Here is a 25,970-nt window from a genome sequence, read left to right on the forward strand (position 1 = left end):
ACGGGAAAAAAGTAGGGGGGAAGCACAAACTCTCAGCCGCCTCCGCAGCGCCGGTCCGGCCCGGGACCCTGCGGCTGTCCCGCGGAGCTCGCCGGCTCCTCCCGCCGCTCTGCCCGGCGCTGGCTGAGGGCAGCGGCAGCTCGGCCTCCGCGGAGCCGCCCCCGGGCCCGCCCCGCCGCCAGGTGCGGTGCCGCCGCCGCCGCCCGTGGGCCGAGGAAGTGCTGTCACGGCGTGTGCTGCGCAGGGAGGCTCCTGAGCACCGGCCTGGCCGGACCTTTCCGTCGGCGGGTGCCGAGCTGGGATCGCCGCCATGAGCAAGATCTCCAAGTTCTTCAAGGGGGGCGGCTCGGCCGGCTCCAAGGGCCGCGGGGGTCCCTCGCCGCAGGAGGCGCTGGCCCGGCTGCGGGAGACGGAGGAGATGCTCAGCAAGAAGCAGGAGTACCTGGAGACGCGGATCGAGCGGGAGCTGGCGCTAGCCCGGCAGCACGGCACCAAGAACAAGCGAGGTGAGTGCGGGCCGGGCCCCGCGCGGTTAAATCCCTCCCGGGGCTGGAACGCCCTCGGTACGGGGAGCCCTCGGCTGGGCCGGGTCACCCGGCACCGCAGGTGTGCAGTGCGGTTCGGCCCTGGGCTCCGAGCAAGTATCCGAGCCAGGCGGGATGGTGGTTTGGCATCGATTAGTGTTTGATGAACTGTGGATTCATATAGCGGGATGGGAATTTGTTATTCCTCACAAATTTACTGTCTGTGGCTTCTTGTGCGATTCTCCTGTTCGTGCTCTGTACCGCACGGTACTGGTTGGATACACGGAGGGCAAAGTACTGCTGCTCAGCAGCGAGGGAATCGCTGTTTGGGGGCTCAGCATTGGCTGGGCAGGTGGTGAACGAGGTGAAGGATGTGTGGATCTCCTGCATATTCACAAATCAATGCACATTATCCCCGTTGCTGATTTGTCCAAATAATGTAAGAAGTATATGTACAACCAAAAAAAGAATGATAGCTTAGAGCATTACTGACTAGTGCTCTGGGACACTGTTAGCTACTAAGGAGAGAATGCTAAGGGGTCAGAAAGCCTGGCTCCTGTGTATACTGATGTTGTCACCCCTGGGAAGCACATGATGGTAGTCAGTGTCTTGGGGATATACAGGCCTCAGAGAAACAAGTTAATTACTTCCTGAAGTCGCATGGAGGCCTGTTTGCCTGAGCTGTATTTTAATTTAAATGCTTAATAATAGAAGAAGAATATTTTGAAGTAAAGATTTGTGATGTAACAAGAAAGTAGGTCTTTTGCCTGCTTGTTCTGTTAATCAGTATTTTAAAAAATAATGCCCTGTAATTTTGAACTTATGTGGAGCTGTGTATTAGAGGTGTCCTGGTTAGACCTCTAATGTATTTGTAATACTTTAGCATTTAATAATTATTATCAAGAGGCAGTTTAACTAACTAACTTTTAGTTAAAATGGATTTAAAATTGTGGGTCAAGATGGGCCACAGTCGAGGGACTAAAGTCAGTTGAGAGCTTAACTGAGACAGCTGCTCAAGAGGATGGGAGCTGTTACAATTGTCCCAGTTGTCACTTTCTACTCCCCTGGCTTCAGCTGGAGTGTCTCTTGGTCCTTTGTCCAGGTATTGGCCCCTCTGTACTTTCACAGTGAGCTAGTTCAGGAAGGTGATCCAGCCGGAAGCTAATCTGCTATGGGACAAAGTGACCAGGTGGCTCCTGGGGCTGAATTCACTGTGCAAAAGCCTGAGCTGCGGGGCTGGTACAAGCAAACAGGTTGGTTACTGTGACTGTAGCAATTCCTGGTTAAATCCAGACATGCTGCTCTGGAACTTCATCCCAAACCTGAAATATAAGCTGGCACATTTGCAGAAAGAAGCAGCATTTCCTGCCTCGTTCCTGCCCTTGTGCTGCTCCCTTCCTTTCCCTTAGCAGAGCTCCCTGAAGGGTGTGTTTCAGAAAGCTAGATATTGTAAAATAGTGTGGTTTTCTTTGTCTAGGTTATACTTTTTACCCAGGATGGTTTAAGTTCCACTTATCCAGTTGACCTGGTAGCTACATGAGTGCTAGGAAGGAGAGAGTGGGGCACAGACAGGAACGAGAATTTGTTGGGAAAAGGTGGATCTGCTTCATCTTTAACTCAGCTGGTTGATGGTGGTTTCAGGTGTGTGTTGGCCTTTTGCTTCAGGCATGCAGCATTTGATATCTGAAGATTGTTGTTTCAATATGCCATTGCCCTAGTCTTTTATCTATTAAATTGTTCATGGAGTCATATTACACATTGTAGTGTTGAGCTGATTGTGGTAGGAAATAAGTGCCTTTGATTTTGTCATTTGCTTGGGGACCTACAGTGAAGAACAGTAAAGAGGCAAGAGTAGGGCTGAAAGGGCAGTGGGGCAGTTTTTACTCATGCCAAAAATGGTTCTAAAACCAAAGTGGGGTAACGTAAGTACAGTCAGAGGAAAAACAATATGAACCATATATTGTTTAAAATATAACCTTGCTGTGCCAAAGTGCTTAAATTTAGCAGGATAGTCAGTGAACTTAAATCCCCAATAATTTATCTTCATTTGATATGCCAATTGCTTTACAGTTTAATTACTGTTGATTTACATTGACATTATATTAGCTAGTGTGCAGTACTGTGTAGCTCAGAGAAAATATGTGCTAACCACCACCTGTTGTAACATTATGTAAACACACATACAAGTGAGAGAATAAAGGTTTTAATCTACATTGCCTTGTTGAATTGAGTGTTTTGGAGGGACATCACTGGTAATTTTAATGTAGTTGTTTTTTTCTTTGTTGCATCTGTGTAGAAGCCTATGGAAACTAAAATAGGGCTGTCTGCAACTGGAGCAAGAGGTATCTAGGGATAGAAAATTAGCAAATTGGCATGATCTCACTTGATTTTTTAGGTGTACGAGTCTGAGTCAGTTGCACCAACACAAGAGAGAGCAGATTCAAGCACCAGCAATTTCTCATGACTTCATATGACTCTTGAATGGGTTTCATGTGACATTAGTAGGCTTAACTTGATTTAAAAGCTGTAATGCATTAGCTATGCCATAGATGTGAAACATCACTGAAATACTCCTGGCTTTTCCTTTATGAAGTATCTCTGCAGTTCCTGTACCTAATCTGAAATTAGCTATACTTTTGATGTGATGTATTTCCAGCATTCCCCATTAATATCTGAGATTAGCTAGACCACGTCAGGGTTTTTTGTATGCTGAAATTCCTCCTGAAGAGGTTATGTCATGAGAAGCAATATTTTTTTCACTGTTAGCACTGAATTCTAATGTCTCTTCATTCCAGGAACAAACTTTTAAAATCTCTTGCTCTGCTTTTTTGGGGGGTTTCTCAGTTTCAGCCAATGCATAGCTGCCAACTCCATCTATATACTGGCTTTTCTTATCCATTATTTTAAAGGACATAGAAGAAAGTTTAAAGAACAGGAAGTGATACTGAATATTTGAAAACTTTGTTTAAAAGGAAGTGTGTTTTCTGGAGCATGCCTGTAATTGTGAAAATAACATACACATGAATGTGTGTTGTTTCACAGACCTTAAAAATATTAAAAAAAAATTTAAAAAATAATTAAGTTAAAATAAGCCATCCAGAATAGGATTAAATTTTATCCATAAAGAACCACATAGTTACTACTGAAGACAAAACCTATGAAGAAAGTGGGAATAACAGGGAGGGTTTCACAAGTAGATGCTGCTAAATATGTTGTGTGTTAGGATTGGGCAGGGCTGATGTAGCCGTGTAGCATTCCTTTTGAATGAGCTGGGTGTGACCAGGAGGCTGTGGAAGCCAAGCAGTGGTGGGGTAGGTGTGTGTTGTGGGGGACAGGACAGCCACGCCTACGGCAGGCTGTGGGACAGGCTGGGAAGGAGGGTTCTGGCTGTGGGACAGGCTGGGAAGGAGGCTTCTGGCTGTGGGACAGGCTGGGAAGGAGGGTTCTGGCTGTGGGACAGGCTGGGAAGGAGGGTTCTGGCTGTGGGACAAGCCTGGGAAGGAGGGTTCTGGCTGTGGGACAGGCTGGGAAGGAGGGTTCTGGCTGTGGGACAGGCTGGGAAGGAGGGTTCTGGCAGGGACCTAAGGGAAAGCCCTTGGTGTGTCTGCTCTGTGAGTTACAGAGATTGTTCCTGACTTTCATGATCACATTTCAAGTGTCTTGCCATGAACTGGAATACTTATAACTGGTCCAGCTCTGTATTATTCTTGATTTAGCTCCTCAGTTGTAACTGCTTGTGGCTTCCTCCACAAGGCATTACGGACTATGAGTGCTGATAATGAGCCTAATCAGGGTCCTATGATTTTTATGGCCTCAGCAGCATTGCCTTTGGTTGTCCCTGGAGTGAGGGAGATCAGAAGCTGCAGTCCATGAATCCCTTGCAGGCCTGAGGTGGAGGTGTGTGAACTGAATCCAAGAGTGATACCTGGTATTTTCACAGTGGTGTTACATCTTCAGAAGAATTATTCTTTTCCTACTTCTGTAGTTTTCTCATGGGAATTATAAGGATTATTAGACAATTGTTTTATTTCTGCTTCAGAAGATGATGAGATTGTTGGTGCTTTCTGTACTGATGGGTGTTGGTGGTGTGCTTGACAGGTAAAGGTGGTATTACTGCACTGTTGCTTTTCAGTCTGATCTGGCATGAAACCATGAGGAGGGTGCACAACTCTTCCTATACCATTATTTCTGTTTTTCCTTTTGAAATTTGGATATTCATTGTGGCCAGGATACTTATTGCCCGGCTTGCCATTTCTGCTTCCTTAATAAAGTGTCAGCATTGTAGCAATACTGGAAGAGCACCCTTCTGTATGTTAATAAAAGGAGTTCATTAATATGCAAATTTAAACTGACATCATAGTCTCCTTTTGTTCCAGACACCTTGACTATAAAATAAAAACTCATATTAAAAACAGTGGTTGCTAATCTATGAGCTGTATCCTGCTTACTGGATTCAGTTCAGGAAATGTGCTAAAGCCCAGCCAAGTGCTGACATTAAAAAATTCAGGAGTTGAATTGGTTTTTTGGAACACAAAAGAAAAAGTGTATGAGTCTGCTTTTGTGTTTTGTTTTTTTTTTCCTGGAAAAGTCCTCCACCTCTTCCTGAATGAATTGGTGTTAATTACACTTGCTTCCTCAGACTCTACCTCTGCTCAAACTCATCCTCTCCAGGCTGTCTTCCTTCTTTGAGATCTTTGGAATGGGGAACACCATTTTTCAGTGCCATTCTTAGACCTTCAGTGAAGTGAGTTTGTGTTCTTTACTCAATTTCATTATATTTTAATAGATACATTATTCTCCAGTTTTGTAATTAGAATGTGGTAGCATTATAAAACAGAAACATTTCAGTTCTGTAAAACTTGCACACAAGTTTTAAAATGCTTCTAATATGCAGTAGAAAAGCACTAAAAATTCTAGGTACTTTGTAAAACATAGGAAAATAGATTTCAAATAACATGGAAATTCTCATCATTAAGTGATAGGAGCTACTGGAGCAAAATACTCTGCAATAAAGGGCATTCATTTAACACGCATCACGAAAATCATAGAGTGTGGTATGAGAATTTATACTACTTTGGTTGATAAGGAAGGAGAATTAATTTATTTCCTATGGACTGCTTTATTCTGTAAGTCACTGGCAAAACCAAAGAGAATGAAGATAATATCTTGCACCACAATAATTAGGAAAAGCTGCTTATGAATAGCTGAAATAGCAGAGAGCGTAGCTTCTCCTGTGTTTTCTTGATTTAGGTGTGGTTTAATTAGATGATCTTCAGGATTTTGAAAACTGCTTTGTGTGTAACTGAGGAAATCCATTTTCTCTGTGAGCAGCCAATAATAACAGCACCATTACAGAGTCCCTTTTCTGAGGAGCACTGACTAGAAAGACTGCCCCATGGCAGATGCCTGCTCCAGCTGAGTGCTCCTCAGTGTCCACAGGTCCTCAGAGTCCTCTCTGGCCCAGCTGGTGTTATGCAGAGTTTCAGACTGTTACATTTGTCTGGAACCTCTGTCTTCCTAACCTAAGAGTCCAGGGTTACAGATGATCCAGTGGAAGCTAAGGAAGTGGCTGGTGTCTTAACTCTCCCAACACTAAGCATAATTAAGTAAGGAAATTTTAAGTAGGTAAGCATTGTTTGGGATTAAATAAAAATTAGGTATTTTAGAATTGCCAGTGAGAATTTTACAATTGTTACATTTGCCATGTGCATTACATCATTTGGTATTTGTGCAACATCTTCAGAATATGCATGATCTTTGAACCATCCCCCAAAACCTGGGAAAATCTTGGATTTAAGTGCTGTGATTAATCTGTTGGGATTGTGGTTTGCTGTCCTGAAACATCTCACTGCAGGTGGTGGAAGGCATCTTAGCCTGTGTGAATGCCTGTCCTTGAGCAGCTCGTGATGAGCAATATTGATCATGTTGATTCAAGCATTTGTCAAGAAAGCATTAACTTTTTTAGTGTGCTGTTACTATTCATAAATATTTGTGCCCTCCTTGGGGGAATCCTAATTTCATTTGAAAAGTTGTGTACCCCAGTGACAAGGTTCAGTGTTATTACACATGGGCATAAAATACAGGATTAAAATACAGGATTGGAACAGTAGCTGCTGCTGTTGGTTGAGTTTGGGGGATTGCAGCACTGCTGGGGCTGGCAGGCTCTGAATCTGTTAAAAAAATTAAATGTAGGAGACAAGGGAAGGAATGGGGGTGCTAATATAGCTGCTGCTGTTGGTTGAGTTTGGGGGGGTTGCAGCACTGCTGGGACTGGCAGGCTCTGAATCTGTTAAAAAAATTAAATGTAGGAGACAAGGGAAAGAATGGGGGTGCTAGTAGCATTGAAAGCCAAACAATGGGTTAACTCAGTCTCTTGTTTTGGTTGGTGGGATTTTTAGCCTGGCACATGGGTAGTTTGGAAAGGACTGTCATCAGGAAATGCTTGTGGCAAAACTGTGTGTGTTCCACACCCTGAGGCCAAGAGAAAGTTCTTTTCTCCTCACTCTTGTCACGTGCATTTATCCTGGTAATGATTTACTCTGGGCAGAGTACACAGCTCATAACTTGGTGAATATAAAAGACTAATCTCGACAATATACAAAGATAATGGGCTGTAGCTGGATTTGACTGTGCCCATGTCTACAAAGTTCTTAGTGTTTTTAAATTCTAAGGTTTAAAGATCACGTTCCTAAGTGACTGTTAAGAAATAGATGAGCTAAAAGCTGGAGAAATGCAAATCCTCCTCTGATCTAACCCTTCTGCCTAGCTGGGCCATTTGAGCCCTCTGTTGCACTTCACAGTTACTGCTGTGGAGACAAAGTTTACAAAGCGCCATTGGTGGAGTTGTGGTTTTCATGGCAGATCTTCTTACACTGTCTGCTTTAGGTTTTACTTACATTTTGCAGCTTATTCTTTTATTCTCTCTTCTGCTTCCTCCCTTCTGACTTCTCTCTGATGTTTTTCTTTTTCCTTCCCATCTTCCCTGCTTTGCCTGTGTGCACAGGATGGAGTTCAAGATCTCCCACAGTGGAGGAAGAAGCTGCTTTTCCTTGTGGTGCTAAAAGGAGTTAATCTAAGAGGCTTTCCAGCATGTTCATGTAACAGCCTGTTGGTGATTAACAGGCTGCCCACCTGGTGTGGTCAAAGTTTGTCTGCCTCATAGTAAGGTAGGAGGGTGAGAATTATAAATTCTCCAGGTCAGCTTGGTGCTGAACTACTTGTTCTTGCATTTGCTATGAAAACACACAATGCACTTTGCCTCTTCCCATTCCAGCTGCCTTACAAGCACTGAAGAGAAAAAAGAGGTATGAGAAACAGTTGAATCAAATTGATGGGACACTTTCGACCATTGAGTTCCAGAGAGAGGCATTGGAAAATTCCCACACCAACACAGAAGTGCTCAAGAATATGGGTTATGCTGCACAAGCTATGAAAAAAGTACATGAAAATATGTAAGTGTTTTCTAGTAGCTTCCAAGTTGAACTTACTAACCACTTCCAAATTATTCCATTACTACAGACTGTTGTATCAAGTTAGATAGTTTTGACTTCATTTTTGGTTCAGGCATTGAATATCAGGAATGCTGTTAGTGCTACAGTGTTATATTTGGCAGAAAAATATCTTTTCCTAACAGTAAATCTAGAAGGAAGTTCACTTAACGGGTGAGATCTGTTTTTTTCAGTCTGTCTTGGCAGTGGAGAGTGGCCTCTGCCCTTGGTTTGTCTAGAAGAAAATCTAGTCATAGAAACTATGTGGACACTTTTCCTCAGAATCCATAAGCTGGACTGTGGGACTCAAAGCACTAATTAAATGCACCCCCTTTCTCCACCACCCCCCAAAAATTTCTTTTTTTTTTCTGTATGTCCAATATTGTTTCAAGGGGTGTTTTTCTGCCTGAATAAACAGAGTTAAATCAGAAGGGTTGTTCTGGGAGAAATAAACAGGAACTGAAACAATAACGAAGTTAACAATAAAGGGAAACCTTTAAATGGGGTACAATTCTGTTAAGTTCTCCCTAGTTCTGGTGAAAGCTTAACATCAAAACAGATCCATAAAATCATAGAATAGTTTGGGTTCAAAGAGACATTTAAAGTGAAGAGGAGCATCTTCAACTAGATCAGGGTTCATCCAACCTGACCTTGGATGTTTCTAGTGATGGGACATCCAGCATTTCTGGGCAACCTGTGCTGGTGCTTCACCACCCTCATTGTAAAAAGCTTCTTCCTTCAATCAAATCTAAATTGCCCCTCTTTTGGATTAAAGCTGTTACCCTCTGCTCTTCACAACAAGCCATGTAAATGTTTATCCCCATCTTTCTTATGAAGGCCCTTTAAGTACCAAAAGGCCTGTAAAGATGCTGACCTGGGGGATCTGCCCATGGGCTGTGACTGGCTGGCAGAGGTGTGAGGAGCACAGAGAGGGAGAGACACACTCTGCTGCAGTTTGGCTTTTGTTTTAACCCCAGCATGGAGGTAGCTGGACTGGGTGTGGGTGAGGAAAATTATTCCTTGTGAATTCCGCTGTTTGTAGTCATGGGCATAAAAAGAAAACAGGGTCTGTTCAAGTGAGTGTATTTTGTAGGATTTGAACGATACATCTTTTAAAAAATGGTTCCATGTTACCTTGCCAGGGATTTGAACAAAATTGATGATTTGATGCAAGATATCACTGAACAGCAAGATGTTGCCCAGGAAATTTCAGATGCTATCTCAAACCGAGCCACCTTTGGTGATGAGTTTGATGAGGTTAGTACTTCAGGCCTGTGAGTTTTAAGTTCATAATTATTCTACTGTGCAGTGCTTTGTTTCTCAAGAAGTATGGATGTGAAATTCCTTGGTTCTAGCTTACCCTATCTAGGACAATTGTGTAATTTTATTATAAATATAAAAGTTAAATAAAATAATTATATATAAAATAAATTATATATAATTTATTATAAATATAAAAGTTAAATAAAATCATTATATATAAGATATATAATGTACTAAATAAAAATCTGTAAATGTAAAAATAGAAAAAATATTTTTATTTTTGTATAAATTTTAAGAAAAGCATTTTAACTGCATTCCTGTAGTTATTGTTCTCATTTGAGCCCCAGAAGAAGGTCACTAAAACATGTAATTTGTACTACTCCAAGTGGACACTGAAACATATAATTTTCTGTTGCTCCAAATAGACATCCATTTGACTTGAGTGCATGTCCCTATGTCATGGACAGGCTGCTGTTCATAATTCTGAATATTTGGGCCATTTTTTTAAGGTCATTTTTGGTGACTGGAGATGCAGATCCTTTCCCTATTGCCCAGACTACAGAAGTAGCTCTGATAGGTAGAAGTAATACCTCTTGGAGGCAAAAAGGCTTCGTTCTAAAGATCTTTTCTCCTGAAAGCCCCCCAAGGCATTTAGGACCTTCTCAAAATTTTTTGCAGTAGCTTTCATCCAGTGCTCCCATATTTGGTTTTGTACATCTAAACAGGATATAATTTATTTCTGATCCAACCATAGTTGAGGACTCAAGGGCCAAGGTTGCTCAAAATTCTTGTAATATGCAGAGATGGGTGTCAAGCTCAATATCACAACCACTTTTGTTTTGTTTTTCAATTTTGTTTCAAAATGGCCAAGCACTAAGAATCATTTGAAGAATGTCCTGAATACTCAAACTATTCACTGTATTCCCAACTAATTTGTTCCTATGTTCCCAAATGGACAGCAAAGGAAAATATGAAGGCTATATTGCACATACTTGCTTGACTGGGAGGAAGAGGAAGTTTCATTCAACAGCTCTAATTTATTGAAAATAATAATGATTCTTTGTATTTTGTTCCCATTACCTGTTTTCCTGTATTTCCCCTTTGAACGTAAGTAGACTTTCCAAGAAACATTTAGGCATTACTGGCACAAGGAATGGGATTTGGCCTGAGCTTCAAACAACTGAAAAGCATCCTCCCACCCCAAACATCTGTACAGTGTCTTACTTTTCAACAGTGCTTAACTTTTTGGAGTCTAGGCTTAGTAAGCATGTTGGAGATTGACCTGGAAGTTCCTAAAGGATCCAGTTGAAGCTGATGTGCATTGTTCCTGTTTGGGAAATAAGCCCCTGTCACTTGGAGCATCCTTTTACCAGCTTTTGGTAGGAGTGTAATACTTAGAGCACTTGGCAGTAACAAGGAAACCTGGTTTGCAGGCTACTGCACCTTAAGAGTGCTGGAATCAATGACTTAATTGCTGGGATATAAGCTGGTTAGTGTTGAAGGGTAATATTTAATTTCATTTTTTTAAGGATGTTTTTTCCATGCATTTGGATGTATTTTCTCTTTGCATATGTGCCGTGGCTGTAAGGAGACCATGGAAGCGTGTGATTTCTCCTGCTCCAGGCAGGCACAGAATCATAAGAGTTCCTTCTCCCTGGGTTGGCACAGTGTATGTTTGCCTTAAATTATAAAACCACGAGAAAGTAAATGCAGGTGTAAAGTCCTGTGGTGGCTATGCAACTATCATTTTAACTTCTACATTGGTGATAAACAATGTATAAATGTGTAGGCAAAGCCCATTTCAGTATCTAATAGCTCTTACTTTACTACTTTTTTGACATTTACCCCACCCCTCTCCTGTTGTTTTTGCCCATTGCTTCTTTTAAACCATTGTATCAACGTGGCAAAGGTCTGTTTCTCCATATATATGTAGCATTTAGCTTCCTTTCTTTGGGAAACTTCAGCTGAGGAATAAGTTCCTTGCTTTTTTAAAAAGCATACAGGCTTTTTATTTTTAGCATTTTACAAGTGGATTAGATCACTGTCCAAATCAGCCTCTGCACCTAAAAGCCCACGAGTGCTGCGTGCTTTAAGAGTGAATAACAGGACCCAGAAGGACAGTTTTGGTTCCAGTGCTGCTTTGAAATCACATATAATCCTGGACTTACATGAGAGGGCTGAAGCATAATGTTTAATGACAATCTGCCTTATAACCAGTGGAAGATGTTTGCCTTTTAAAATCGGAGAAATGGCACATTAAAGTTAGAATCCACTGAAGAGTACAGGCTGTAGATTAGGAACAAACCTGAGGACAACAGAGAGGCTTTTTACTCCCGTATTTGACTTTTTAGCATGTACTGTACTGCTGTTAGTTTTGTATTTAAGCTTATTCCTTGTCCTGTTTCTAACTTTCATTGTCCTGTTTTCAGTGTTCAGTTAAGGTTTACTTAATTGCCCATACTTCGTAAAAACTGCACATTTAATATACTGTTTCTTGATATGTTCTTTCAGGTGTAAACTGTTTTTTCAGTAGTACTTTGCTTCATGGTGGTTTAATGTGCCCTTATGTGTAATCATTGTCAGAATTTGTAAGTAATGTTTTCCTTGAATTTAGGATGAGTTGATGGCAGAATTAGAAGAACTAGAGCAAGAAGAACTGAACAAGGGAATGAGAGATGTCAGGTTGCCAAGTGTTCCGTCCACATCGCTGCCTTCTCGCCCTGGTAAAGTGCCTGCTTGCCATTTTACATTTCTCATGATTAAGCCATGCTGGGAGAAAGGGGAGAGGAAGAGAGGGTTTCAGATATGTATTTAATTCTGTTATAACTTTTTAAATGTTATAAATTCCTTTTCCTATTTTTGTATCTGTTAACAGAAAAAGCAGAGTGGGATTCCATTTTGCTCTGTGAAAGCATTTAGGACCAAATTCTCTGTAGATTTGGGGTGACAAACTTGGGGAACTTGACCTTGCAAATATACTGATGTGTCTCCTGCTGAAGTGTAGTAAGATCATTGAGGAATGTGCCTTTTTTTTGCTTCTTTTTGGCAATTAAATCCTTAGTCTCTTTCACTTAAGAGTCTGACCTAGATTCCAAATGTTTATGTCACAAAGATCCAGCTTTGCAGGGTAGTGGTTTGATATTTTCCACTGGAATTTTAATTAGAAATGAAGGAGGCATCAGGAAGTACATTTTAAAAGGCATATGTTAATTCCTTTGCTTTCTTTGTACTGAACAGGCTTATTCCTGGTATTAAGCTGTAGTTTTATTTTTCTGTAGTTCCTCTGTGTTCATTTTGAATTCAGCCAGAGGCAGTCAACTTTTACTACACTTTTCACTGTCAGTTGAAAGACTTGCTGTGTACTGACATTAGTAAAAGAATATAAATACTTGATGGTAAGGACAGCACACATGTGACACAGGTGGCTTATGGTTTCTGCTACAGAAAAGGTTACCCAGGCCAGCTCAACTCAGATACTATGATATGTGTTTTGGCAGATGACACTTAGATCCTGAGAAGCAGTTTAAATGTTCAAGCTGAGACTGTGGCCTCATCTACTGAATTCAGCTGCAGAATAGCTAGTAAAAAAAAAAGGGTTTTAGAAAAACAGTGAAAATTCAGTCTGGCCATTTATGATTTGTTCATACATTGTCTTCCAGATCCAGATCCAGCTGTGCCAGTTGACATTTTTATTAAACCCAGATCATCTCCATGTGCTTCTCACTGTTTTAATTTTCTACATCCATCTGTATGGCTGCTTTAGGCAAGATGAGCTGGTTACAATTATATAGTTCAAGGCTGTGAAAAACTGGTTTATGTTTCATGCTTACTGTTACACAGCAACAGCAAAGTCAGACCAGTTGATGGATTTATAATGCTTCTAATTGGACATGCATGTTGATTTTGAAGATGAGGAAACTGCAAGGAAGCAAGGCGTAGTGACCTTCCCCAGTCACACAGTGAGCCTGTGACTCTTGCAGAAGAGGGACTGAAGCTGTGGTCCCCCAAGTGCTTCTCCCAGCCCCAGTCCCTGAAGGTGGTAGTTGCAGTTCCCTCGAGACAGCGGCTCCTGGCCCCATGGCTGCCTCAGGTGGGAGCCAGCTGCCTGCTCTAAGGTGCACAGGAGGGTGTTGGACCCACCAACAGTGTTCACTGGTGGGTGGAGAGATGCCAGTCCTGATGTGCACAGCCCACAAATGGAGGAGGCAGCCTGAGGCTGAACCTTGGCTCTTGGGCATCTAGTTTGCAGGTCAGCAAATTAAGACAGTTTGGGTGAGGTCTTAGTGTAGTGAATGCAGATGATGTGGGATAGGAGATTTGGGTACAAAGTGTGTGTAGGACCTGACACAGAGCTGGGAATTGTTGTTGTAGTGACCACAGCAATTAACTGATGTCACCTGAGCAAAGCAAGTTCAGGAATGTCTTTTTCCATTTAATAAATGACCCCACCCATTAAAATGAGGCGAGTTCATCCAGAGACTTGCATGTGCAGAACCTCTCAGCACTATTTGGAAACGTAGCAGGGTGTGCAGCTGGCCAGGATAGTTCACTTTTCTTGTTTACATGGTGGTGAGAGAACTGACAGTATTCTTGGGGACCTTTTCTGGCTGTGACAGCCTTTAGAAATTGCATACTTTTTCTGTGTCTTTCAGTAGGAATGACATCAGACCTATATTGTGAACATTAGGGTTCTATACAAAATAATGATGGGGCAAAATAGTCACATCTCTTATGAGCTTCATTCCTGCATTACTTATGTTCAGCTTGCTACTCAGTAAATTGGTCTGAGATCTTCAAACAGAAAAGCACTATGCAGGTCCTCATGCTAACAGGTAGAATGGTTCTGATTGTTACATTAGTTTATGGTTATTGTCTCTTTATCTGCAGCATCAACCAGGAAAAGAGCAGAGGATGAAGATGAAATGAAGAAACTGGCTGCCTGGGCTTCATAAGAGCATGGTCTTTCTGTAACACCAAACATTACATTGCAGAATGTAAGGAGCTGTACTGCTGTTTTATAACCACACTATGGTTGCATTTCATACAGGCTGGGGTTTTTTATGGTACATCTTGCCGAGACTCGTGTTACTGCTATATTACAAAATTAGCTTAAAAACCAGAATTAAATAGTTGCCTAAACCTTCAGGCATAATTTTTTTTCAGCCTCGTCAAGAGATTTGTTTTATTATTAGTATCAGTTTTTAATAGGCACTATCTTACCATATCTCTTGGTTTGTAAAACCCATGTGCCTCACTTATGCTCACAGCTGGATTCATTTTTGAAATGAGAAAGTTAAGTAAATCATCAGGGCTCTATAACTAGAGGGTTTTTTGGTTCAGACTATTTAAATATTAGCAAAACAGCTTAATACGTGTCCTCACTTGCAAGTTCTTTGAGCCCAAGAACTAATAACTGTTCATTTGGACATGAAGATTCAAACAGTCTGCCTGGAGCAACTTAGGGTGTCCTAGATACTAAGAGGAAGCTCTTCTGTAGGCTTATTGAAGTGGAATGTGTTATTTATTTTGTTTTAACTGGCCTAAATGTCCCATGCACTTCTGTAGGTCAACGTGAATTATTTTGGACTATTTCTGACTAGGTTACAGAATTACAGTGATCGCGGAAAGGAAAATTAACAACACATTTTTAGTTACACAATTTCAAAATAGCTTTAATTTCTGAGCATCTAGTTCTTTTCTCTTACTCAGTTTGTGAATGGAAATATTACCAGCGTGTTGTATTTGCAGGGCCTTTTTAAACCCTGGTTAAAAGCTGATTCTGGCTTACTTGTAAAGTTGGTGTGTTACTGTCCAGCTGACAGTGTTTTAGCCTAAGGAAAAAATGCCACTCTTAAGTGCTAAGCTACTACATATATGGAGAGATGGCTGTTCAAATACAGCCCAAAAATTAAATAGGCTGCTTTGTATTAACAAAGCATTAAATAAGTCTTAAACTGTGTGCTAGTAGCCTGCTGTCAATCACAAGGAAATCGTAGAACAGTGTGGAGTTCCTAGGGGGGTAGGAAGCAGAGTCCTTCATCTAGGTTTCTCGCTTTCAAATTAATTTAAATTTAGTGATGACTGAACCACCTGGGGAATAGTGGTGGACTTGGTTTCTGTAGATCTTTAGCAACAGAAGACTGACCCCTTCTCCTGCACGCTTCAATAACCTTCAGCTTAGTGGATTTTAGGTTAAGTATAAGCAAATACATGTTTCTAGACATGGTCTGCTCAGAGCCTTTCAAGTTGAGCCCCATGGATGAAGCCCAAGATGTATAAACCCTATGGAGAGATTGAATTTTTCAAGACTTTCATTCTCTGTGGAGGAATTGCTTTTGGATTGTATCTGTATGAGAGCTGAATCAAGCCTTGCCACTTCAGATAATTTTCTTACTGGATAAAACAGGTTGTGTTTGTCCTAAAATTTGGAGGTACCAAGAAAATTGTCCCATTTCGTTGAGAGTAGAGGAAATCTGGAATTACTTAATTTTTGTTTTAAATACAAAATAAAACGAAAAAAAAAAAAAAGAAAGACACTGCTGCCTTAAATTTAAAAATAAATTTTGAACTCTCAAGGAGTAGGAAACCAAATACTAACAAAATGCTACTTGGTTTTAATCCTTGCTGAAATTCAGCATGAGATGCTACCTGAAAGCAGGAATATTTAGTAAAATAGCAAATATTCAAAGTTATTGGAAATCCATTTGCTAACCCTTCTGGCTTGAATCCTGTGTTCAAGGTGTGCAGTTTATGCAGGTCTCTGAATTGTGTACAGAACATTTTAGCACACACTGGGGGTGTGACTGTGCAAGGCTGGCAGTGTGCTTGTGGACACTTCTGGCATTTCTAAATATGAGGCCAAGCCAACACAGTCCCATAGTTAGTTTGGAAAAGCTGGCTCCCAGCCTCTGTTCTTGTTTGAATTAGTAGTTTAACAGTGCTTAGCTCTTATGTAGGTAGCACTTGGCATATTCAAAGTGCTCTACAACCTAATGGGTCTCTAAGCTTCCATTTTGGAACTAAAGTGACTTTCAGTCTGCTTTGGAAAATGTAGGCCTGCTGTTTTTGAATAAGAACTTTCCATGTGAGCACCCCTCAGTGGAGACAAAATAATCCTGTAGAGATCTTCTCCTTTGCAAACCAGCATTTGACTGCTGACCACCAGCAATGTTTTGGGCACATTGCTGATCCTGAAGAAGCTTCAGGTGTGTTCAGCTTATTAATGTTCAGACCAAGCACTTTAAAAACAAAACTTTTGAAAGGTGAAGAAATGAGACTGAATATTCAGATGAGTTGCTCTGAAAGCTTGTGTATAGTCCTGAAAGACAGACTCATGTACCAGTTCACAGGCCAGGCTGTGAGGTTGGTGAAATTATACTCAGAAACACTGTACAGAAAGGAAAATGCACCCTGGATCTCTGTAACTGGAGTGTTTGTTGCCATATTTTTTTTTTTACACCAGTTTTCTTCAAGGGAAAAGGGTTGTAGGGATTTAATTCAGCTGAGGGAGTGGCTCTTTCCTGTGTGAATTCAGATAACAGTGGGACAAATGGCTCTTTCTTACTGAACATATGCCTCTCTTCATGCCAAGATAGTATTTGTTTAGTATGTAAGCAGTTGAGAGTGAATAGTGTCAATGTGTTATTGTAAATGTACCCTATTAACTGGAACATATTTTACAGGAGGACTGTGCAGCAGATGGTGTACTATAACTGACTTCCTTTCTTGTTGCTTATTTGTTCTGAGATTGTTTCTTTTCTCCTAACAAGCTTAGACATTTTTAACCTGGATAACTTTAAAAAAGGAGAAAGATATTAATAAAAAGTAAATATAATTCATGTATGTATATATATATATACACACTGTAAATAAATATTTTGGTGTCATGTTTGTGTTACATGATTTTATTAAATTTTTTTTCCTATCATGCAAAACTGTAAGTACCCTCCTTATATTGTCATTAGGATATAGTGCTATTTTAAAGGATATGAGAATATTCTGAAATATTCTCATATTTTTGATGTATTAATCTTTCAGCAGGCAGTTATAGTTCAAGAATTCTTTGAGGTTGATTTGGTTTAAAAAACATCCAACTAAAAACCCCACCCCAGTGTAAGCTGTGGTGTTTGGGCTGCATTCCTTCACATTTAACCATGGTGTTGCAAGAAATTATTTTAATTTAATATATCCAAAACACTTCCCTCTCCTCCCCTCTGACCTGAAGATCTCATCATTGTTTCAGAAATATGTGTTTTTCACTTTCCAGGCCTTACTTGAAAGGAAGAATGATCAGGTCTTTTAAAAATAAAAAAGAAAAACATATGATAGGCAAGGATGAAGACAAATCCAAAAGGCATTTTTTTCATTCACCTTATTAGAATCTCTTTAAAGTCTGTGTGTATAGTGTCTCACCTTTACTGTACACACACATATATTTACATGTATGTTTGAAATGTTGGAGCAGTGATTTAGGACCACCATTCATTTTCTGGTGTGGAAAGGTTCCAATTGCTTGGGCAGCTTCTCTTTTCCTCTTTGTGAGTCCTAAGGGCTTGGTCACAAAATGCCAAGGAAGTGCTGTGGAACAAGCACTGCTATCTAAAGCTGTGGGGGGTGGAAGAACAGGATGAGTGTGTGGGGGGAATATTTAGAAAATCTCACTGTCTTTCATGATGTAGAGCTTATATTATTTTAATTATGTCATTTTTTTAGAAACATAAGGAGAAAAGTTTAGTCTCAAAAATTATTTAGCAGCACATCTTAAGAATTACAAGTAGTATAATTTCAGGTAGCTGTCATATTTTCTCTCATCTATCCCCATTGCAGAGACCCACCTTCATAGCACTGTTGAGTCAGGTGTATATTGTGTAGGAAAAGTATAGCTGCTTTATGTGACCTTGATCATAGTGTAAATGGTTTGTTTTGTTATCAGCATGTGATTACCTGGTCACCACTGAACTACACTCTTAGGATCAATATCTGCAGATCGAACTAGATAATGTAGTTATGAAATGCTAATATGTGCCTAGAAATTTCTGAACAACCTTGTATACCTAAGATGACTGTGTCTGGCAGGGTCACAGAGCCCCTGTGCTCCCCTGCTCCCTTCTCTCCTGCACACTACACTTGTGTTTTCCTGTTTTGCTTGTATATATGCTGGCTAACTTTCCCCCCTGCAGCTAGAAGTCTTCTGATAATTCCCTGGTTGCTGTTTACTACAGTTGACTGTCAAATTGCTCTTTACCAAGATAAACTTTGGGCAAATACCATCTTGGGGAGTTTGGGCTTGACACTTATGCAGCCCCTTCCAGCCTGTGCTGGCTCAGCAGCCACTGCTACCCAGGCTGTGTTTAGGGCAGCAGGGCAGTGTAGGTACCCCTCAGCTGGCTTTCTCAAAGGGCAGGCATCCAGCTCTCCTAGGATTGAATGGCAAGTTGAGGATCTGTGATTTGAGCTAAATTTAATCAAATAGGTGGTATTGGATTAAATGCCTGTTGTCTGAGCTGGTGGTCTGCTCCCATGGAAGTGGTGTCAGTGCCTCCCATTCCCATTGCTGTGATATCAGCTTTCACCATGTAAGTCTTATGGGGAAAGGAGTCTTTTGTGGGTTCAAACAGGATTTATATGGACACCCCAACTCTACCCTGAGTTTAGCATCCTTTCCTCAAAAAAATTAAACTTGCACTTTAGGAGTAAAGGGAGTGTTAAGGTACATTTAATTTATAAATATATCCAGCTTTATATCTTAGCTTTACTTTTGTACTCAGCTTACTAAAGGGACCTTGGTGCAGCTGCTGAACAAACTAAGCTCAGCTGGGACTGCAGGTGCATAGGCATGTGTAGGGTTGTTGTATTACCCCATAGCCACCTATGGTCTGTACCCTGTGTGTTTATGGGGTGTTGGAGTGCCTGGTGTGGCTGCTTTGCTGCCCAGCAGCAGTGGTGAGTCCATCAGCACCGGGGCTGGGACTTTGCAGACCTCCAGGAGGAGCTCTGGGTTCAGCATAGAGCAAGAAACTCCAGCAGGCTGGAAAGCTGCAGTTTTCTCACAGGACCTGATTTCAGTCTTACCGCTCATGCTGGAGGAAATGGCCTGCCTGTAAGTGCTGCTCAAACACCAGGGGTGAAACCCTCCCACTCTTCTCATTCCTGTCACAAATCCCCACTTGTTCAGAGCTAAAATGCTCTTTTAAATACTAACCCACCTTCTTGGCTGCTTCTCTGGCTTCTTTTTTGTTCTCTTCCCCTGTCTATGGCCACCTGGGCTCCCAGATTTGTTCCCTGCTCTGGACTAATGCAGGAGCTCAGAAGCAGATCATCATGCAGCAGTTTACCAGCCTCCTCTCTACACACTCGGGCCAGTACAAAGAGCTAAGACCAACCTCAAAGGTTTAAGTCTGTTGAAAATACTCATTTTGAAAAAGTTTAATACTGGGTCAGTGAATTGTGCCTTGCAGTGACCAGCTGCAAGCTGGATGTCACTGGAACACATTGAGGACACTGAATTGCAAGAGGGATTTCTCAGTCAAGCCTGTCTCCCAGACCCTGTGAGGGTTCAGAGCACATCAGTCTTTGTGAGGTAATGTCAGTGCTGCTTTGGGTTAGGGGGGAGCATGTGGGACATGCCTACAGGCAGGTATTGCAGTGCTGGTTTTGAGGCTGTTGATGTTCATGTGTGAAAGTAATCACTTTGATTTATTGAGGATTTGAATCTTAAAAGGTAGATTTACCAAGGAGAGGGTTTATTTGGCACAGGAAATTCCATCTGAACTGACACCCTCTTACAGCTGTAATGCAGTTTCAGAAGTTCATAGACAAACATAGGTTGGAGATACCACCTTGCACTTCTCAGGTTAAAACCTTCAGCTCCCAATGCTTTGCAGGCAGTCAGCAAAATATTTTAGTCAATTCAGTTTACTGAGCTAGGAAAAAAAACATCCCCCTGTGTGAACCAAGTAGTTCTGGAAAAGGTTTGTAACAGCACTAACGTGAGAACAGATCTTATTGTATTGTAGCAGACACTTGTGGTTGAACACAAAGGACTAAATTTTATAAAGAAGACAATAGGAGAGAAAAAATGATGGGGGAAAATGATAACAAGTTGAGACACTAATTTATGTAGCCTGAGAATCTGTCTAGAGCACATATTGTGTCTGAATAAACTGAAATCTGAGTCAACAGCTGCTACACCAGAGCAGACCATAGAAGCCTCTTTGTTGAGAGAAGAGATCTTGTCCTGTGACCTTTGGATAATCGTGAGTCTTGTGTAACGCACGTCATTGGAAAAGTGAACGAGCTGAGATGTTCTTTCCGTGGTTTTCTAGACTCAGATGTGAAACTTGTCTCACAGAGGATGCCCATAGTGAACTACAGCATGCTGACAGCAAAAATAGATGAAAGCAATTATTTGCACATTCTGTTTCTCAGGTTAAGTCACAGCAAAGTTGAGCTGAATTTTTGATTGTTTAGTGCTCTTTCATCATCCATTATTTTGCACATTAATTTTGCTGCATTCTTAAATTAATTTTCAATGGCCCATCTAGGTAGGAATAACTAAGTCAAATATGACCGGTCATTCTCTGCAGTTATCTCTACGAGAAACACATTTTTTGGGCTGCTTTTGTACACCTAAGCAGGAGCAATGTCTCTATAGGCACACAAACATCTCACTGAATCTTAGTCAAAAGATTACACAGAGTGAGACAGTTTTCTCATCTGTTTTTTCCGATGCAAATTATTATCTCCTTAACAAATTAAAATCTAAGAGGAAGCTCCTGATGTTTTTGTTAAGTTTACAATTATCCCACAAGCTGTGCTGCAAGATTTCTAAATTCCTAATGTACATCCACGCACAAAAAAAAAAATAAACTTCTCAGGGCAAGACTTCTAAATGCACAAAGCAGCTGCTGTAATAGGGTAGAGCTCTTGCCTATTGCCTCTGCTCGTCCGTGTAACAGGTGTGTTTATCCTGCAGAATGAGGGAGAAAGGGAGACTCCATCACACCACAAACAGTCCACCCCATAACCTGGTCACCAGAAATGCCTAGAAAGAGCCACAGGAAATCTGGGAGGAGAGATCCGGTTGTTTTGCCACATGTAGCAGCTGCTTCCTAACCTTGCTCTATATCTATCTATCTATCTATCTATCTATCTATCTATCTATCTATCTATCTATCTATCTATCTATCTATCTGTCTATCTGTCTGTCTGTCTATCCATCCATCCATCCATCCATCTATTGATTTTTCAGGCAATGCAAAGCAATAATGAGATCTTGAAAGGTCAACGTACAACCTTCTCCCAGTAGATGCTTGCTGGATGAACAATGCTTGACAAACCCACGTTAAGTGCCAACCAACCAACCAACCTCAGTGTTTCCATAAAACAGGTGTGACAGCTGTGGTTTCTTCTCAATGAAAAAACATTAATCCACATGTGACTGGGAAAACAGAGACCTGTTTCTCCGTGAAACATGAAAGTATCCTAGTGTGTTCAATTTGACTTTTAGAAGAAAGGAATATCACAAATCTAGAAGCAGCGAATAATTTATTAGCAAGGATATTTAAAACTACTTGAAATCCAGTTGAGATATCCCAAGAAAAAGTTCCTGTATTGTACAGGCAAAAAGTCTCACTGGATCAGCAAATAATCTAATTTTAGTCTGCTGACAAGTCAAGGGGGTCAGCAGTAACCCTAGGATTGCACCAACAGACTTACTTTGCAATTAGGGTGAATCATGTAATTGCTTTCTTCCTCAGGTTCCTTGTTTGCACAGCAGAGGGAAATACAATACCTATCTTCAGATACAAAGTGGGGACAAACTTCATTTGGCACTCTGGTGATCCTCAAGTCAAAGAAGTGCTGAGTATGGATCAGCAAGCCTTTAGGGTTTCCATGAAGAGCTTGAAAGGGCTAAAAAGGGGAAAGGTCTCCATGAAGATTGTGTTGAAAACCAGGAAAACAGGTTGGAGCTCTGCTTTTGAAGGCTTAGCAAAGGGTTAAGGTGCAGAACCTTTACCTTCCCTTAAAATAGATGAGACTTGGCCACTGCTGAGAGTTGATCTCAGAATCCCATTTATTAGGCCAGTGTTTTGATCAGCCTCTGCTAGAAGGAAGACCCATGCTGAGGGTTTCTGCATTGTGGGGAGTGATCTCTTCCTGACAGGTGATGCATGTGACAGATGAGGTCCCTGTCTCCCAAAGCCAAAGGGTTCAGCTCTGGCTAGCAGGGACTTCAGAGGACTGAAATTATTACTCCAAGTTCAGCACTCCCACATCCATGCCTCCTCTTTCTCCAGAGCCATGCTGCCCTGCTTTCCAGTTTGCGCTATTTGCAAGCCATACCAGAATTCCAGCCCAGGTTAGATGTTCTGATGTGCTTAATGAGACAGAAAAGGCACAAGTCATACACATAGGGGCAGGAAAACAGTGAAGATCTGGATTATACACAAGAGAATTACACTGAAAACCATTTTTCTCAATGTCAGGAGGAGGTTAAGGGTATAAAAGGACAAAGAGAAGCTTTGCCAGTTGAGTTAGAAGATCACTAGCTTTCCTGAATTTTAATTTCAGTGTCAAGCACTGTTCTGTTGCAGAAAGACTTCATGTAAAAAATTCTCATTTTCTTAAGTAAGAATAGCATACACATCAGGCTGATTTATCCAGCTAAGCAGAATTACATTTGAGAACTCAGCCAATTACAGAGCTCCTTCAGCCTTCCTGTTACATGACAGTGAAAAATGCTTGTCTTGGAAACATCCTGCTTGTGCACATCCTGTGCTGTGGGCAGCATCAGTGTAACTCTGCCTGACGCTTGTTAAACAGGACTCTTCAATCCTAATATCACTTTGTTTTGATGATGCTGGATAAACCTGCAGTTTGGGGCTTTTAAACATGCCCACCAGAAGAAAAAAGATGCTTTTTATGTGGCACAGAGTTATGCTTAGACATGTCACATGACAACATTTTCCTGACTCTAGAACAACCATCAGAACGGTTCTGAACTCATCAACCCAAGGAGAAATTTCATTTTGTATTCCAGTGTAACACTCAAGATACCCAGCTGGAGAATAATCTGTGGACTGACCAAATCACTGTTACTCTGAGGATGACATGTTTGTCATTTTTATCTACTACAAAATAAGGATATCTATAGATACATTAATATTTTATTGTTTAGCATAAAGCATGTTTATGCTAAATGTTTACTATTTTCCTTATTTTTCCACTCCTCTGAATCCACATAGTTGCATCAGAAACAAAAGGTAAATAAAACCTGGGCAGATCAAAAGGACTGACCAGAAACCCTGGGCTCAGTGTTTTCTTTGCAATGCACAACCTGAGAAGGACTGAACACAAAAGTTGTCCTGTGAAATAAGGCTGGGATAAAGGTTAGCACAGTGAGGCTGGCAAAGAAACCCCAGTGCTGTGGGAGAAGGTGATCCTGAATGGGTTACAACTGACACAGAGCCTAAACCACTCACAACACAGAAACTACTAATTAGTGGAGGAGTTCTGATCAACAAATGAGTGAACAAATTTTTATTTTCCAAGGGGAAAATGCTCAGGTGTAATCTATGGACAAGTTTCTCTTGTCCTCTTTACCTTCTGTCTTTTCCATTCTCTCTCATCTTTCACCTAGGAGGTTAAGATCCTATGCATTAACAATGTGTTGAAGATCATAATAGTGTAGAACCACCAACAGGTAGATTCAAACAAACATGGATGTGAGGATACAGTTCAGTTACCCAAGCAACCCTTAAAGCAAGTTCTGTATTTTGTAGGAAAAATGTGTATCTAGTTTGGAGTGTTGGAACTGTCTAGTAATCGAAACGTTCTGATCTCTTGCACCAAGACTTAATTGAAATATAGGAAGGAATGATAGGAAGAAAGACCCCTAAGACCTGGCATTCTATAGAGTGTTTCCTGTGGGATTCTTCCCTTCCTTGGTAGGTTTGTGACCTTGGTCTATTGATTTGTGTTATCTGACATTTCTAAAAAACACCTGATTGTAGCAGCAACTTCAGAACATAACTTTTTTGAATTCCACACCACTCACCCAGCATGTATCAGTCTGCCATAGCTAGGATAGGAAAAACTCCTCTACAAACAAACCACATGAAATTTCCTACAGAAAGTTCTACTCAATTTTTTTCTAGTACAATAAATGCTGTTCCTTTGTAGCTACATTTCAAAAAAGGAACAGAAACTGCAGAGAAAAAAAGTCAAATTACTTAAGTGTTCTATTGAGCTGCAGAGAGTAAAACCCATCTAGGGCAGACATACCATCTAGAACAGGAACTTTCCTTTTCCCTTTCCACTTTAATTGTAAAACTGTAAACTGTTGTGTTGAATGTTCTACACCCAGTTAATGGTTGTCAGTGGGAAAGGTATGGAGTGGGAGTTTATAGGGACTCATTCTTGATTAAATACTAGTCAGCATTTTAATTGATTTAGCAGTACACAAATCAAAAGCAGAGAAGTGGTGTGGGCAGACTGCATGTGCTTTGGAGGATAAAAAATCCTGCAGGATTACAAGATGCAGTATTAAAAAAAGGCCCCAGTAAGATTAAACTACCCACTATGTATTAAAATCTAAAACAAAGGGGAAAACCCTGTTGTACATCAGTGGCTGAGCTATTAAGGCAATCACCTACAGCAGAAAAGAACAACCTCTTACGGGTTGTTATTCTTGTAACTAGCTCACTCTGCTACAATTCCAGTTTGAATATTTCTCTGCACTTTCAGCAGGGCACAGAAGTCCACTGTCAATTCTTACAAATGAAATATTGGAAATTTGGCTTCTTCTGTACTGAAATTGCAGCAGTGAGTGAAAAAAGAAAGAAACACATGGAAAATAGTGCCAGAATGGATGTAAGTAGTGCAGCAGAAATAAATTCACTATGGGATTGACTTGGAATAAACCTTGATCAAGATGTTCAAGGCCACAATGGGCTGTCCACCTCAAATTCTGCATGTCCTTTAGGGATGATAACCATTCAGTAACCAGTAACAGAGTTGAAGTGATACCACACTGCTGCTGAACAAATTCACTTTCTCCAGCTCAGTTTAGTTACAAGCTCCCCCTAAACCAAAATGTCTGTTCATAGGATACTAAATACTTTGGGTTAGCAAAGTATCTTTTAAATCTTGAGGTTTTCATTCCTTTGCCCTCTCATGACTATACTGTAAATTATATTAATGCTTTCTTTAATGTCTAGATTTTCAGATTTACCTCCTGTATTTAAGAAATCCCAGGCATGTATGATCCAAGTACTTTTTCAATATTTTTAAAACTCTTTATAGTTGCAAACCTAACAATAGTTTAATAGACAAAGTTCAATCTTTTCAAATATATAAGTGACATCGGACACAAGATTTCATATATTTTCAATAATGTGCCAAAAGTTTATTGAGTTCACTCAACATCTGTGAGGATTTATGTAGGATATTAAAAAAAAAAATCTGTTCCTTTTTTACTTTTACCTTCAACAGAAGTACAGTAAGGTTTCTGGTGTCACAGCGTTCTCATTCATTTTCATGCAGACAACTTTTGGTAAAAATAGGATTCAGACCAAGGCTGAGTAAGTGCAGGAAATCTCTGAGGTAAGAAATGTCTCATTCAGTATTTGATCCTTCTACTTGACAAGGGATTAAATGTTTGTTTTCTTCTACAATGCAAAAAAGAAGACAGGTG

At 40.7% G+C, this 25,970-nt stretch overlaps 1 protein-coding gene across 1 annotated transcript; it reads left to right on the forward strand.

Moving 5' to 3' along the window:
* The first annotated feature begins 286 nt into the window (after positions 1 to 286).
* Positions 287 to 17,149, forward strand: CHMP4C (charged multivesicular body protein 4C). Its single transcript, XM_059489312.1, has 5 exons — positions 287 to 506; positions 7,798 to 7,975; positions 9,154 to 9,268; positions 11,889 to 11,997; positions 14,162 to 17,149. Exons 1-5 carry the CDS (start codon positions 311 to 313, stop codon positions 14,224 to 14,226), a joined length of 663 nt encoding a protein of 220 aa, XP_059345295.1. The 5' UTR covers positions 287 to 310; the 3' UTR covers positions 14,227 to 17,149.
* The last annotated feature ends 8,821 nt before the right edge of the window (positions 17,150 to 25,970 follow it).

The sequence above is a fragment of the Ammospiza nelsoni genome, chromosome 1, assembly GCF_027579445.1.
Source record: "Ammospiza nelsoni isolate bAmmNel1 chromosome 1, bAmmNel1.pri, whole genome shotgun sequence".
In the NCBI taxonomy this organism is placed as follows: Eukaryota; Metazoa; Chordata; class Aves; order Passeriformes; family Passerellidae; genus Ammospiza; species Ammospiza nelsoni.